The sequence below is a fragment of the Lepidochelys kempii genome, chromosome 8 (assembly GCF_965140265.1).
Source record: "Lepidochelys kempii isolate rLepKem1 chromosome 8, rLepKem1.hap2, whole genome shotgun sequence".
Lineage (NCBI taxonomy): Eukaryota > Metazoa > Chordata > Testudines > Cheloniidae > Lepidochelys > Lepidochelys kempii.
The window spans coordinates 107,302,542-107,316,683 of record NC_133263.1 but is presented as its reverse complement, the minus strand read 5'-3'; the positions used below and the strand labels follow the sequence as shown (position 1 = coordinate 107,316,683).

The following is a 14,142-nucleotide window of genomic DNA, read 5'->3' as shown; positions in this document are numbered from 1 at the left end:
TCATCCTGCAGTGTGAAGTCAGAGTGCTCATCCGCGCCCTGTAGGTGGAGAACCTTAGGCCAGTGACACGGTCCCACAGAGAGGTGGTGGCCCAGCTGGGTCTCAGATGCAGGAGTCCTGACTCCTCCTGGCCCCCTGCTCTGAACACTTCCTGCCAGTCCCTCCCAGAACTGGAGAGAGCCCAGGAGTCCTGACTGCCACTCTTGTGCGCAGCCCTCGCCCCGTTCCCCCCCCACACACACACACACAGCTGATTTAGCTGCTCAGGGAGTGGCGCTCCCTGCCCCGGAGTGCAGCAGCCGAGCTCATGGTCAGAGGCACCCATCAGTACATTCAGCCCCCCGTGTCTGCCTTGCTGGCAGGCAGCTGCCTGAGCACCAGCTGTGCGCATGGTCGCCATGCTGCTCTATCGGACTTGCACTTCCTCACTGTGCCCCTCAATTGTGTGTTTTCCTTCCCTAGGAAAAGAGCCAACTCCCCCTCATCAAAGGACGAGCACTCCATCGGCCTCAAGGACTCCCTGCTGGCTCACTCCTCTGACCCTGTCGAGATGAGACGCCTCAATTACCAGACCCCAGGTAGGGTGCTGCTGCAGTGCTTGCCCTCGCTGGGGTGTCCCAGAGCTCCCTCCCACCTCCAGACACTGGGCCGAGGGGATTTCGCTCCCGGCACTCTCTGAAATGTTCTGCCCCTTCCCAGCCATAGCGGTAAGGCCAGTGGTCTTTGTGCAGAGCTCCCACATCTCTGCTCCGTGCGTTGACATGCTGCTCCCCCGGCAGCACAGGGCCTGGAGGGGCCAGGAGGCAGAAGCCTGGTGTGTGCCAGGCCCTCCCACTCCCTGCTGGTTAGCGAGGCTTGTACACTGCAGGACGCGGCTGCACGGTGGCTGATCAGGGGAATCGCTGCAGTATCTGTGCTGAGGCTCTGGCAGGGAGACTTCAGGGCTCAGGGAGGCTCTGAGGATTTTCCATTCTGACCTGCCCGAGGGATGTTGGTTTGTGCTGGCGCTGACCATGTCCGAGGAGTCTCAGCCTTGCTAACAAGCAAAACGAGGGAGGATGCTGGCCTGCCGAAGAGGCTGTGCTGTCAGACAGCAGCTGTGTCTGGGCAGGGCAGGCCCCTTCCCACACTGAGATCTGATAGATGGCTCCAGAGGAGGTTACTCCTGCTCTGCTCCTGTGTGGAGAAGCGAGGGAGCTGTGAGCACAGCTCCTCCCCAGCACAGAGAGGATGCTGCTGGGGGCAGTGCTGGCAGCCCAGAGGACGAGGGTTCGGTCACACCCAGGGAGTTTTGCGTGCAGTTGTTTGCTGTGGAGCATCACCAGTCATGCCTGCACTGTCCTGTGGTGCCTGGCATCCGCAGACAGTGTATCAGCCACTGGAGGCAACTGTACTTTCCAGTGCAGAGACGTCTCATGCTGCTGCTTTGTAGCCCATGTGTCTCTGAAGGCTCTGAAAGCACCAGGTCTGTCATTAGCGTGATCAGAGATCGGCACGCCCAAGCTAACTGAGCCCCTTTCAGAATAGCCCAAGTCCTCGATGCAGCAGAAGGGCCACTGGGTTGTCTCAGTGGTGGGGGCAGTTAGCAGTAAATGAGGGCACGCCCCGGTTCCTGCTGCCTTCCAGCCTGTGACTTTTCCTAGAATGGAACCTACTTTCCCTTTCTTCCTGCTGCTTCTCTGGCTACAAGCTTTTGTCTAAGCTTTTGAAGGGAGTGTGTCCTGAGGGAAGCCTGCTAGGTCTGGGCAGGGAGGGTGAGCGAGAGCTTTCTTCTTACCGCTGGCTCGCAGCTCTTAGAGTCAGCCCCACTTCCCAGCTCTCCCCTTCCTCTGCCGAGAGGGGAGGTTGGACAGGGCCAGGGCTGGGGGGCTGCAGGAGGTTCAGGCTTGTGTAGCTGCTAGACAGTACTCATGCCAGGCTCGTGTTCCACATGGAGGGGAAGGATGCGGTGACAACTCTGCCATAAATAGTGGGCTGAGGGTCTCATCAGGGTATGAAATGAAGCAAATATTACGCAGCAACTTTGGAGAAGATTGTTTGTTACTGTCTTGGGAGAGGGAGGAGCAGTCAGCTAAAGGAGGAGCTGAGAGCTCACAATCAGGGCTTTGCCAGCGCACAGAGTGCAGGGCTGAGGCTGGAGCTGGGGACGGGTGAGGTGCAGCAGCAGGGCCTTAGGGTGACATTACCTGGGGGTTTGCTCAGACTGCTTGTGTGCCGGGCACGTGCTTTCCAAATCTGGTTTCCATGCACCGGCCGCACTCCCCAGCGAGAAGCAGCCATGGTTCCTTGCAATTATTTGGAGCACTGGGGCTGGCTGGGATTTTGTGTAGGATCCTGTCCCCGCAGGGGCCCTGGATGCATTCATAGGCCCTACCCTTGGGCAAAGGATGTCAGATGTGCTTCTGTCACATGCTGCACAAAGGGGCAAGACCCTACACAGATCTGCACAAGAAACACATTTGGTGGGCAGAGGGGTGCAGGCCTCCCCCTGCCTCCCATTCCCCATGCATCAGGACAAATGGAGCACAGATGGTAGGCGTGAGGGAAGGAAAGCCCAGTTCCCCAGAGATGGCTCTGTTTCCTTGGCTGCTGAGCCCACGTCCGGCGATCTGGCGCTTCCCCCCCAAGCAAAGTTTCTCTCTCACTTCCTGTCCCTCTAATGCTTCTGCTGAGTCTCGGCTGGTGGGAAGGGGAGTCTCATGGCTAGAAATGAGGGGACTGTGCTGATGAATGAAGGGGCGTTGACGGGCTCTGAGCCCAGGGGGCACAAACGGCACCTTTGCTGTCCGCCATCCGAGATGCATCCCCAGCGCTGTATGGGCATGATACGAACGAGACATGTTGGAATCAGACCTGCACGGGCTGGTGGCTGATAGTCCCTGCTGGAGACCATAGAGGCTGGGAAAACCTTGTTTAATGCATAATTAATCCACCTGCCATTATTAAATTTTAAGCCTTATTGCTTTAATGGTTCTTGCTCTAGACCCAGGTTATTTCACGAATTGTCAGCCTCTTTGTACTAATGTGCCATTTGGCCAGACTGTGTCTCTGCTAAGCGGTAGAATGTGTTGCAGTGAGGCCTCTGGCTGAGCCCAGCTGCCGGAGAGGACAGTGGCCAGCTGGAATTCCAAAGGCCTGACCCTGCAGCGGAAGCTAGGTTGGGCGGTGCCATGTTCTCTGTCCACCAGGAAGAATGTGATTCTATCCCCCTCCCCAGTGCACGTCCGCTCCTTAACCTCACGCCTGCCTCCCCCGGAGGCATGGGCAGTCGTAGGGTTTGCAGCCGGATGATGGAGGGTCAGGGTGGGATGTGTGTTCATTTCACATACTCAGAGCAGCACATTAATTTGTACCCCAGCGGCAGTAAAGTGTGCTGGTTGGGGTTAAAATCTGACTCTTCCACTGCTAGGTTATCACAGCTCCCCAGCCAGGCAGTGCGCCCGTGTGGCTTGGATTAGTGCAGGAGGGAGCCTCCAGCTTGTCCTTGCTTTTATGCAGCAAACTCTGCTCTTTCCTTTGCATCCTCATCTCTTTGCCTTTCCCTCTCTGAACCTCTGCGATGATTGTCTGACGGCTAATGGGATTTCTGTTCTTGCCCCGTTTTTTTTCTTTGCAGGTTCCAGTGTCCCCAGTTGCCCGAATATCTCAAGTTAGTTTTCACCCTCCTGTATTTATCTTGACACTTTGCTTTTCTTTCTCTTCCCCTTTCTCTCATCTCTGTAATTTTTGTTATGATGTCATTGAAGGTCACCCTCACTCACAGCAGATTAGAGTGGCAGTAATTTCACTTTCTAACATGATTAATGGGCCAAAACCTCCCACACAGGCCAGGTTCTGGTGCTATTTGCGTCACACTCCAGCAGTTCAGCACAGCACAAAAGCAGTCTGGGGGCTACAAGGCTTTTGGCCTTGAGGATCTCACTAAAATAATCCCAGCTGATTAGCAAACAACTGTTTCTCTTCAGAGCTGCATTCCAGTCCAGCTCATGCAGCCCAATCTGCTGTGTCCCTTGGCAGATCGCTGGGCACAGCTGGGCATGGGGCACTCTGCAGCTGTGAAGTTCCGTCTCAGGTGTGGGCAGGACAACAGACATTTCCTTAGAGGCAGCCAATTAAACCCCCTAAAAGGACAAATTGAAGGGCCTTCCGTGGCCCAGGGGTTGAACACACTCTCCTTTCGCCTTGGATGGACCAGCTCTGGCCACCAGTGAAATACAGCAGAGGGGACAGGTTCTCTGCATGCTGAGGGACTCTTGTCAGGGCTTGTCTACACATGGAGTTATTCCGGAATAGTTGCTCCACTTTAAATCCACACCCTGCATTAATCCAGAATAACTTGGGTGCGTACACAGCCCTCAGCCTTCAAATCACCACACAGCTGGCCCAGACCACAGGTCCTGGCCAAGAAGCAAGAGCAGAGCAGTGTAGGAGCAGAGCTGTGTGAGTAGCTAGGAGTCTCTGTCTCTCGTGAGCCTCAGACTGAGTTCACCCCCAAATAACTGTAAAGGTCTGTCTCACTGGTGCTGGGGAGCCAAGTACGTGAACAAGAGCTGGGAATGGCACCCCCTGGCCAGTATTAAGGGCTTTGCAGCCTGCAGTCCTGTCGGGATTAGTGGGGATCTCTGGCCTCCCCCACCAAGGGCCTGCCGGAGCGTTCTCAGCACTTCTCTGATCTCCACTCTGCCTGCTACAGAGGCCTCCCTGGAAACGCATGTTGAAGTCAAGGAGCTGTGCAGAGCAGAGCTCTCCAGACCCCTCCCCCTGGCATATGTGGGTGCTGTTCGGGAGCCACTGTGCTGGGGAAGGTGTTGCGCCCCTCCCCCAGGGCTGCTCCTGGAGCTCAAGTGCTCCCAGCCTGCTGCAGCATGGCCCTGACCAGCTAACGGGGAATCCCACACGGCAGGGTGCAGCTGCAGCTGTGGTGTGAGCTGTGGTCCCATGGCTCTGCCATGCTGAGGCAGGTACTGCACTGGATTGACACACAGCACACATCTTCCAGCCTGTGTCCCCCTCCCTGCCAGCTCTCCTACATGCCCATTACTCGCACAGCTGCTCCCTGGTGCCCTGGCGCAGCGCATGGACGGCTCGGGGCTACGGAGCACTGATCTGTGCCCTCTGCCGGGTGGGGCAGTGGCCTCAGTGTGGAGACCAACAGCGAGTCACTGGTGAGATGACCCTAATGCCACGGCAGAGGGACCCCACCTTGCCCCAGGTCGGTTGTCGGGCAGTGCTCTATGCCATGGCGGGGGTGGTGCTCGCGGCACTCGGTGGAGGGAGGGCGCACGTGTGGGGCGGACTCCGAGCACTGTGCAATTCCCTTTAGACGGTGGTGACAGGCCCTCGTGGCTGGGAGAGTTGGCGATTTCCCCAGTGGCTGCGTTGCAACGTGCAGTGACGCTTGCGCGTTGTCACCTGGTGGCTTGTCACTGCTGGATGGATGCTCCTGCTGGATTGCTGTAGTAGCCCGTCACTGCCAGCCAGGCTGCCGAGCTCTGTTGGAAGGCTCCTGGCTGGGCTCCAGCCTGCCTCCCTGCTTGTGTACCAACAGCATCGCCCATTAATCATCGTTAACCACGTGGGGTTTCTGGGAAACCCACAGAGCAGCCTGCGGTGCCACAAGCCTTGAGAACTTGGATGAGCTGTTTTCCAGCCACGTTCCTGCCAGTTTGTCAGTTCAGGATCAGAGCAAAGGGTCCTTGGGGGCCTGGGCTGTAAACCCCAAATGCTGTAATAAGGCTCCCTCCTCTGATCTCTGTCCTGTCCCGTGTGATACAGCCCATCCCTCCTGGGGCTCTGCGCTCCTCACCAGGGACAGGCGCCAGCCAGCCGGACCTCCCAGCAGGGCCATGTGCCATCAATGCTCAAACACACTGGCCATGGGGACTTGAGAGACGCAGGCCAGCTCCCTACAGGGCCTCCAGCTCCTGCCAGCCTGCCTGGCACAGCCGCAGCGCGGTGGAGGCAGTCAGGCCAGTGAGTGGGAGCCCTGAGGTCCGTAAGGGCCCAGGCCTGGCACCCAGCTCTGCAGAGGAGGTGCCTGTGGTAAACCCAGAGCTCTCCCTCACAGCTGCTGGTTTGAGATGTGAGGGGGCAGGCCTGGGGCCGGGAATCGTGCTGCCCCGCTCGGGCCCCTGGGAGCATCGGTGGGTAAATAGCAACTGGTGTGCGTGCCCCTTCGGCTGCCACGAAGACTAGCCAAGGCAGGGGCTCAGTAGCCCTTCTGGGGACCCTGTAATCGTTAGGGGTAAGTCCTGAGACCACCCCTCCCCCAGGGGAACCTAGCGCTCTTGAGAATCAGTGTGTTCAACCTCAGCCTGTGCGGGAGCCCCGGCAGAGCATTACCACCCTCCTCGGCCTGTGAGCGGAGCGGGGCTTCCCCTCTGCACGGCCAGGCCCTGTGCCCACGTCTGAGCATGCTCACCTGGCCATGACCATCCTGCACATCCCGTCTGTTCTGTCCCCCGCGCAGCATGCCGCGGGCCATCCATCCTGCCCAGCGCGTCCCATAGTCACTGCCCGCCTCCAGTGTGCTGCCGTCGCGCGCTCCTGCCTGGCGCAGAGCAGTAACTCTGCCCTCCCCCTCTCTTCGGCCTGCCAGGTATGCGAGACCACCCGCCAATCCCGGTGACGGATCTCGCTGACAACATCGACAGGCTGAAGGCCAACGACGGGCTGAGGTTCTCCCAGGAGTACGAGGTGAGCTGCAGAGAGGGAGACAGGCGTGCATGTGTTCCTGGGAGACCGACCCGAGAGCCATGCGCAGCGGGGGGGCCCGGTCCGTGTGCAGCATCCCCCAGAGGAGGCAGCATTGAGCTTGGCGGCTCTCCATGCTGCTCCCATGGGTGATTGGGCTGTAATGATGGGGCCCTACCCTGGGGAGGTGGCCTTGGGCAGCAGAGCGCTTGCTGGCCCTGGTGGTGCCAGGAGCGTAATCCGGCTCAGCCCAGTTACGTACACAGGGAGTGTGAGAGCAGAGCGGTTCCTGGCTCTCAGCACCTCGCCCGGCACTGGGCTTGCGCTGAGCTTGTTTGTTCTCTTTGATCCAGGCCTATCCTGGGCACTCGCTCTGCAAGCTGCGCCCTGCAGCTCTGCCGAGGTACGTCAGGCCAAACCTCCGACTCCCTCCACGCTCACAGCTTCCCTGTGCACCCCCTTTCCAGACTAGGTTCCCCCACACACACACACACCTCAGCTCCACGGCTGCTTCCCTTGTCACACGGCGTAGCTATCCCGAAGTGCCCAGGCCTGATCTGCAGCACCCGGTGTCCCACATCTGTCACGACACTAAACACCCTGCTCTGCTGATACCCCTTGGTCCCTCCCTAAGTCTCCATGCCCCCCCACCCAGTGATGAGCTGCCAAAACCTTAACAACCGGTTCCCTCCTCACCCCACGAGGGGGTCGTAGCCCCCCCCGCCCCCCCAGGGACTCCTGTCCCATCCAACCCCCTGCATTCCTTGACGCCCGTCCCCCCGCCCCGTCCACCCCCCTCCCCTGTCCCCTGACTGCCCCCAGAACCGGGCAGGAGGGTCTCGTGGGCTGCCATAGTGGGTGCCCACCCCGCCCCTAAGAGGCAGAGGGACCTGCTGGGGGGCGATGTGCGGAGTCCCGGTGGTGCTTACCTGGGGCAGCTCCCAGGAAGCATCCGGCAGGTCTGTCCGGCTCCTAGGGGCGGGGGAGCGTAGCTGGGGGGGAGCAGGGGGAGCAGCTGCTCCCCCCACTGATCACATCAAAAGTGGCGCCTTAGGCTGGAGCACCCACAGGGAAAATTTGGTGGGTGCAGAGCCCCCAACGGCAGCTTGGCACCCGGCCCCAGCTCACCTCCGCTCCGCCTCCTCCCCTGAACGTGCTGCCCCGCTCTGCTTCTCCCACCCACCCAGCGCTCTTCTTCTCCGCCCCCTCCCCCGGCTTCCCAGGAATCAGCTGTTCACGCGGGAAGCCGGGGAGAGCTGAGAAGCAGGCTTCCCCCAGTCCCCGCCCGGGTTACCTGCTGCGGCGCGGGTGGCCCTCCTCGCGCCCCCCAGCTCCCCTCCGCTCTGCCTCCACCTCCCTGGGCCTGAGTGCGAAGCCGCCCCCTGCTTCTCAGGCCTCCCCAGCTTCCCGCGCAAACAGCTGGTTTGCGGGAAGCTGGGGGGGCGGGGCAGGGGGCGGAGAAGCAGAGCAGGGCGGTGCATTCAGGGTGGAGGCGGAGCGGAGGTGAGCTGGGGTCGGGGGCGGGGCAGGGCAGGGAGCTGCCGGTGGGTGCTCTGCACCCATCAAATTTTCCTCATGGGTGCTCCAGTCCCGGAGCCCCCACAGAGTCGGCGCCTAAGGCGCCACTTTAGGCCGGTTGTTAAATTTAGAAGCCCTGTTAGAACTGGTTGTCCCACAAAAGGACTTCTAAATTTAACAAGCGATTCTAGCGAACCGGTGCGAACCGGCTCCAGCTCACCACTGCCCCCATCCCTCCACTCTGTGGATACCGCTCTGGCCCCCCACTGTGCTGTTACCCCCCTCGGTCCCCCCCACTCTTCTGATTCGCTTTGGTCCCGCCCTGCCCCACCCCCCACTCTGCTGATACCCTCCCTGGGCCCCCCACCCTCCCTGCTCTGTGGATACCCCTCGGTCCTGCCCTGGGCCCCCATCCACTGCTCTGCAGATGCTCTTAGGTCTCGCCCTGGGCCCCCCAACCCCCACTCTGCGGATACCCCTTGGTCCCGACCTGCAACCTTCTCCCCACTGTTTAATTCCTGCAGTCCTTCCTGCACCACAACCCAGACCGCTGCTGCTGCTCCAGTGAGCTGTAGCTCACGAAAGCTTATGCTCAGATAAATTGGTTAGTCTCTAAGGTGCCACAAGTACTCCTTTTCTTTTTGCCAATACAGACTAACACGGCTGTTACTCTGAGAACCCAAACCGTTATCACTCGTGGTTGGGCTTCCCTGCCACCTCTCCCCTGTTTCCTGAGGAGCCTGCCAAGCCGGGTGTCGGGAGGTTAATGAGCACTCGAATTGCTGCGTCTGTCCCTGGCATGCTCCAGCCCTGCTCCCACTGGAGCCATTGGCCAGACTGGCCGATCAGTCTGAAAAGTTCTCATTTGGGGAGAAGTTCCCATGCAGCCATTAGAGCCGCAGCGGCAGTCGAAATGTTTTCCTCGGCTTGCATACATCCCTAGAGGAGCCACTTCAGCTGTGTGAGGCATAACTCATAAATTATCCCGCCCCCCCCAGTTTTAAGTGGGGCTAGATTGGGAACGAGTCCTGTGCATGTGTGATCGCTGCTGTTGGAATTGTTATCTGCCTCTGCCTGGGGCCTCCCCCTGCTGGAGCCTATCTCCATGGACTTATGCAATGGGATCAGGACGCTTCCCCACAAGATACAATGATACATCCTGGAAAGGAAGCGAGCAAGGTGAGGGACAAGTGGCAGCCCGCTGGAGAGGGTTGTGTGATGGAGGACTCTGAGGAGACTGGGCATATCGGCCGAGTAGCTGCCACTCCACGCACAGCTCTCCTGATCCAGGGAGAGGCCTTGTTAATGCCGCTAGCTTGCAGTGCAGTGAGTGTGCGCTGAAATGCCATACCCCCCATTTTGTGCGTCTGTGTGCCGTGAGCACGGCGACCCTGTGCACGCTCCAACCTGCCTGCCTCATTCTTTTGTATGAATCCAATTGAAATTTAAAGCAAAACTCTCGGATCTGCTGTAACCTGATTCTATCTTTTCTGTATCCCAGGAGAGGCCTGTGAGTGCTCTGGGTAGCTGCCTGTGAGAGTTGTCTTTGCCATTCCGAGCCTGCCACACAATAGCAAGCTCTTGAACTGGTTCAGAAAATTAGCATTAAGTACATTCCCTTAACCATTTCCCTGTGCTGCTCTCTTCTTGTTCTCCCTTTGTAGAATATCATGGCTGGTTGAAAGCACCAGTTGTAGTTTCCACGCTGACAGGTTTCAGAGGAGCAGCCGTGTTAGTCTGTATCCGCAAAAAGAACAGGAGTACTTGTGGCACCTCAGAGACTAACAAATTTATTTGAGCATGAGCTTTCGTGAGCATCCAGTGAAGTGAGCTGTAGCTCACGAAAGCTCATGCTCAAATAAATTTGTTAGTCTCTAAGGTGCCACAAGTCCTCCTTTTCTTTTTCCATGCTGAATAGCTATTAAATAGCCGATTGTTGCGTGTAATGCCTTCCCATGGACTCCGCCACATTGGACTCCGCCACATTGGACTCCAGATTCGGGTGGAATGACTGACCGCAGCACGCTCATAAGGCAACGACGCTAGGGTGGGCTGAAGTAGGTGTGCACCAGGTGCCTAGGGTCACTAGTGAAAATGGGGTTGGTCTCATCCCAGTACCGGGTTTGGCTGATGGTCACACACTCCCAGGCCGGGATCTAGGAGTGGAATTAGCCAGGGAGCCTGGCGCTCCGGGCTGGACGTCCTGGGGCGCTCGGAAGGGAACTGCCCAGTGGATGTGGAAATAGTACAGGGAGCGCTGGGGCAGTGTGCTGCAGCCTGGATGAGCATGTGCACAAGGCAGCAACTGCTGCTCTCTGCAGTCGTAAGCACTGGCCTCCAGTGCCCACTGTCCCGACTTCTTCCAGCTCCGCCAGCCGCCCCTTTTCCTGGGGACTCAGCTCAGTGAGAGAGCAGACTCAAGCGCTTAATCTCTGCGCCCAGGGCTGGATGCAGGCCAGTGCCACTGGCCCGGCCTGGGGAGCAGTGCAGCGGGGTGAACCGGAGGCCCTTCTACTGTCTGTTTTAGGAAGAGCCATAGTTTGTGTTTTCCCATAGAAAGCCAACAGCCTCACATCTCTGTGTGGCGTGCGGGGCTCTCGTAAAGGGAGCGTATTCCAGGCACAACAGGCAGCCCAGACGCAGAGCAGATCTTTCACAGCCCGTCAGCCCCTGGGCAGAACTGCCCGGAGTGAGCTGTGTTGGAGGGGGCAGTAACCTGGGTGTGCTCGGGGCCTGGGCACGGGGCTCCAGGACAAATCCGGGAACCCCAGCACCTGCCCTGGGCGCGGGGGAGGAGCTCCCTCCCGGAGGCTGCAGCCAGGTCGGAGCCAGACGGGTTCACCCTGGAACCGGAGCAGGCAGGGTTAATGCAGAGCTGGAGCCCGAGCAGCCTGCGGGGTGGGCAAGCAGAGCACTCAGGGTCTGGCAGCAGCTCTCCCCAGCCTGTCATTGGCAGCGTCCAGTGAGAGTCCGAGTGATTTACGGCCTGGGGTTAATGGAATTAAACAAGGGCAAGGGAGGCTCAGCCGGTTAATTATTTATCTCAGGCTGGAGGGTTTGTGCTGAGGCTGTGTTAGAGCTCCCCCTGTTGGACACCTGTCTGCACTGCAGCCATGAGGCGCCCATCGGTGTGTTACTCAGGGTCGGCTCCAGCCCCGATGGGGATCATTGTGTCGCGTGGTGCCGTGTGGCACACACTGCTCAGACACCGGGGAGTTGGGCATTGCTGCCCCCCTCACTGACAGGCACGAGGCCTGCCCAGACAGAGCCACTCGGGCCTTTTGTTCTCCCCAGTTCTGGGCTGTGTCACACGGAGATCTTAAGACGGGCAGGGGCCTGGCACCGCGGCTGCGCCATGTACCAAGGTGACAGGAGAGCAGGCAGAGGCCACCTTCCCTGTTCTAGAGAACAGCCTTAGTCAGGTCCCGCCCCACCCAACCCCTCTAGCTTGGGAGCCCGACGTTGGCCCAGTCCCGCCCCGCCCTGCCCCTCTGGCTAGGGAGCCCGGCGCTGGCCCGGTCCGGCCCTGCCCCTCTGGCTAGGGAGCCCGGCACTCGCCCGGTCCCGCCCCTGGCCCGGTCCCCACTGTCCGTGTGTCTCTGCCTGTGCTGGAGAACTGGGGCTGAGGAGCAGGAGAGCTGCAGGAATAGGGCGGAAGGGCCAGTTACTGAGAGCAAAGAGCCTTGGAAAGTGAGTGGGTCTGTACATGACGCGCCCTTCGTGGCCTAGTGCAAGGGAGCGATGGTTTCTGCTGTGGCTGTCCCCTGACACTTGCAGCCCTTGGGGCTGTTGAGGGTGTTTCTGTAGCCCGTGCTGGCAGGAGGCTTCTTGCGGGCAGGGGTAGTGTTAGGTGCCCAGGGCTCTAGAGTGTCCCACTGGGGATGCTCTCGAGTCTCCCCGGCCAGTCGGCTCTACGCTGGTAGGTTGGCTCTGTTAGTATGTCCAGGCAGCTCCGTCTGTAGGGCCTCTACTCAACCACCTCTTCTCCTGGAAGGCGCGACTGCCCAGGCAAGAGACGCGCAGTTCCCCGGAGGTGCCAGCCCTGTGCTCGCGGGAGGGACAGCAAGCGCTGCCGCGGGGACACACTGGAGTCATAGCAGCCATGGCCACCTCCGGAGTCGGGCTGACAGCAGTGCACGAGGGCTGCTAGAGGGGAGGAGACTGGGCATGTTCTCCCCAGCTGAGCTCTAGGGGTGAGTGGAGGGGTCAGCATCTCGTGCCCCCCGAAGTAAATCTCCTTCAGTAAATCTCCTTCCTGCCATTTCCAGCCGAGCAGCCAGCTTCTCCAGCATTCGTCCGCCTTGAGGAGGTGCCAGGCCCATCCCCGGTCACCCAGCAGGACAGTAGCAGAGCTGGGACCAGGCCCAGGAATCCTGGCTCTCAGGCCGGCCCTGCCCTGTGAAATGTTATCCAACAGCTGTGCCGCGGAGTGCCGGGAAGAGTGCTGAGGCCTGGGAGCTGTGTCATTGGGCCCCAGACCCCCTGGCTCCTTCTAATTCCCACCTCAACAGGAGTGTTAACACGCTGTCCTGTGAACTGCGGGGTCCTGCCCCCCCCGCCTCCCCCGTGCGGGAAAGGGGAGGGCTGGCACCAGGAGCTAGAGGGAGAAGTAGGGTTGGGGGAGACCTTCAGCATGACAGGCTCTGCACCCTGATTTCTAATCCCGGTACAGGCAGCCTGCAGGGTCCCTCTGGCCGCTTGTTTGCACCTGGGCCCCAGGCCTCACTCCGCATCACTTCTCTGGCAGTATGGCTAGGGGCTGCCCCAGCAGGGTAAGTAATGAGCTGTGACCCTTGGGTCCCAGAGCAGTGCAGGGTAAACCTTGTCCTGGGTTTAATTTGCTTGTACTAATGTGCAGTTGCTGGCAGGCATTCAGTGCGTACATTCCAGGAATGTGACTAATAAGGTGAAAGCTTTGCCAGCGATTGATTCAGGAGCACGTTATCTCCCCATTTAAGACATCGTGTAGATTGACGGCGGTCAATGGCTGCGCTAATCTGGCTGCTGTCACAGGAGGCTTGGAAGTGCTGATGGCTGGTGGCAGGGCTGGGCAGGTCCATGAGATCCCTGGGGCCAGGCCTGTTTCTAACAAAGCAAGCTCCCAAGTGGCTTCTCTGGTATGAACCTGCAAGGCTTAAAAAGCTGGTAGGTGACTCTGCTGGTTCTTGTGTGCGCGCCCAGGTGCCGTGCAGCACTCAGGTTCTCGTCAGGGCAGCTCTGCTTTCCCCTGATTTTGTACGTGGCTGCTGATGAGCAGGGAGGACTGTAATCATCTGCTAAGGAGCTTTGTGATCATTGCTCCTACAGCCCTCAGGGGAATGGGCTCAGCTCCTCAACTCCTGTATGAGCAGAGGGGACAGGCAGCGACTGATCTCCCTGGCTAAGACGTGTAGACTGTGGTCCAGGCACCTGCCATTGATTCCTTCAGGGACCTGCAGCAGGATGTTCTGCTCCCGGCTTTCCAGTTCCCCCCACTGTAAAGAAAACTTGGGCGCATTAGCCACGTTTGTGAAGTGCTTTTGGATCTGCTGAGGAAGACGCGTTTCCCACTGGAGCTTCTGCTGCCTGGAACAGCCTCTGTGTCTGCACATTATCTCTGCAGGCTCCCGCGCTCCTTCCCATGTGCCGAGTCCTGAGGCTGTAATAACCCATATGCTCATAACGAGGAGCTTGTCTGATGTGCTGCTGCTTACTTCGGGCTGGGAGCGACTAGAGGCTCGTTCACTGGTAGTTTAAAAACCTGGGACAGTTTCAAGCTTTTCCTGGAGTCGTTAAGTTTTGGACCCTCCCATCGCTTGACACTACTCGGCTTTAGTTGGTGAAGGAGCAGAGGGAAGAGATGCGTTGTGGAGTTTGTACGGTGGTGGGGACCCACTGGCTTCATTAAGCTGCTGCGTGAAGAGGGGGGGTCCCCTCCCCAGGACTAGGAGC

At 59.1% G+C, this 14,142-nt stretch overlaps 1 protein-coding gene across 13 annotated transcripts in view; it reads left to right on the top strand.

The window, feature by feature from the left end:
• PTPRF (protein tyrosine phosphatase receptor type F) overlaps positions 1–14,142 on the top strand; it is a 427,118-nt gene that overhangs the window by 382,427 nt on the left and 30,549 nt on the right. For 9 of the 13 annotated variants that reach the window (XM_073357994.1, XM_073357992.1, XM_073357988.1 and 6 more), the window contains 3 exons: positions 463–578; positions 3,617–3,649; positions 6,599–6,696. In XM_073357994.1, the coding sequence (XP_073214095.1) occupies positions 463–578; positions 3,617–3,649; positions 6,599–6,696 (247 nt within the window). The remainder of the gene's footprint in view (positions 1–462; positions 579–3,616; positions 3,650–6,598; positions 6,697–14,142) is intronic. The other 4 variants (XM_073357995.1, XM_073357990.1, XM_073357989.1 and 1 more) reach the window with 1 other exon arrangement.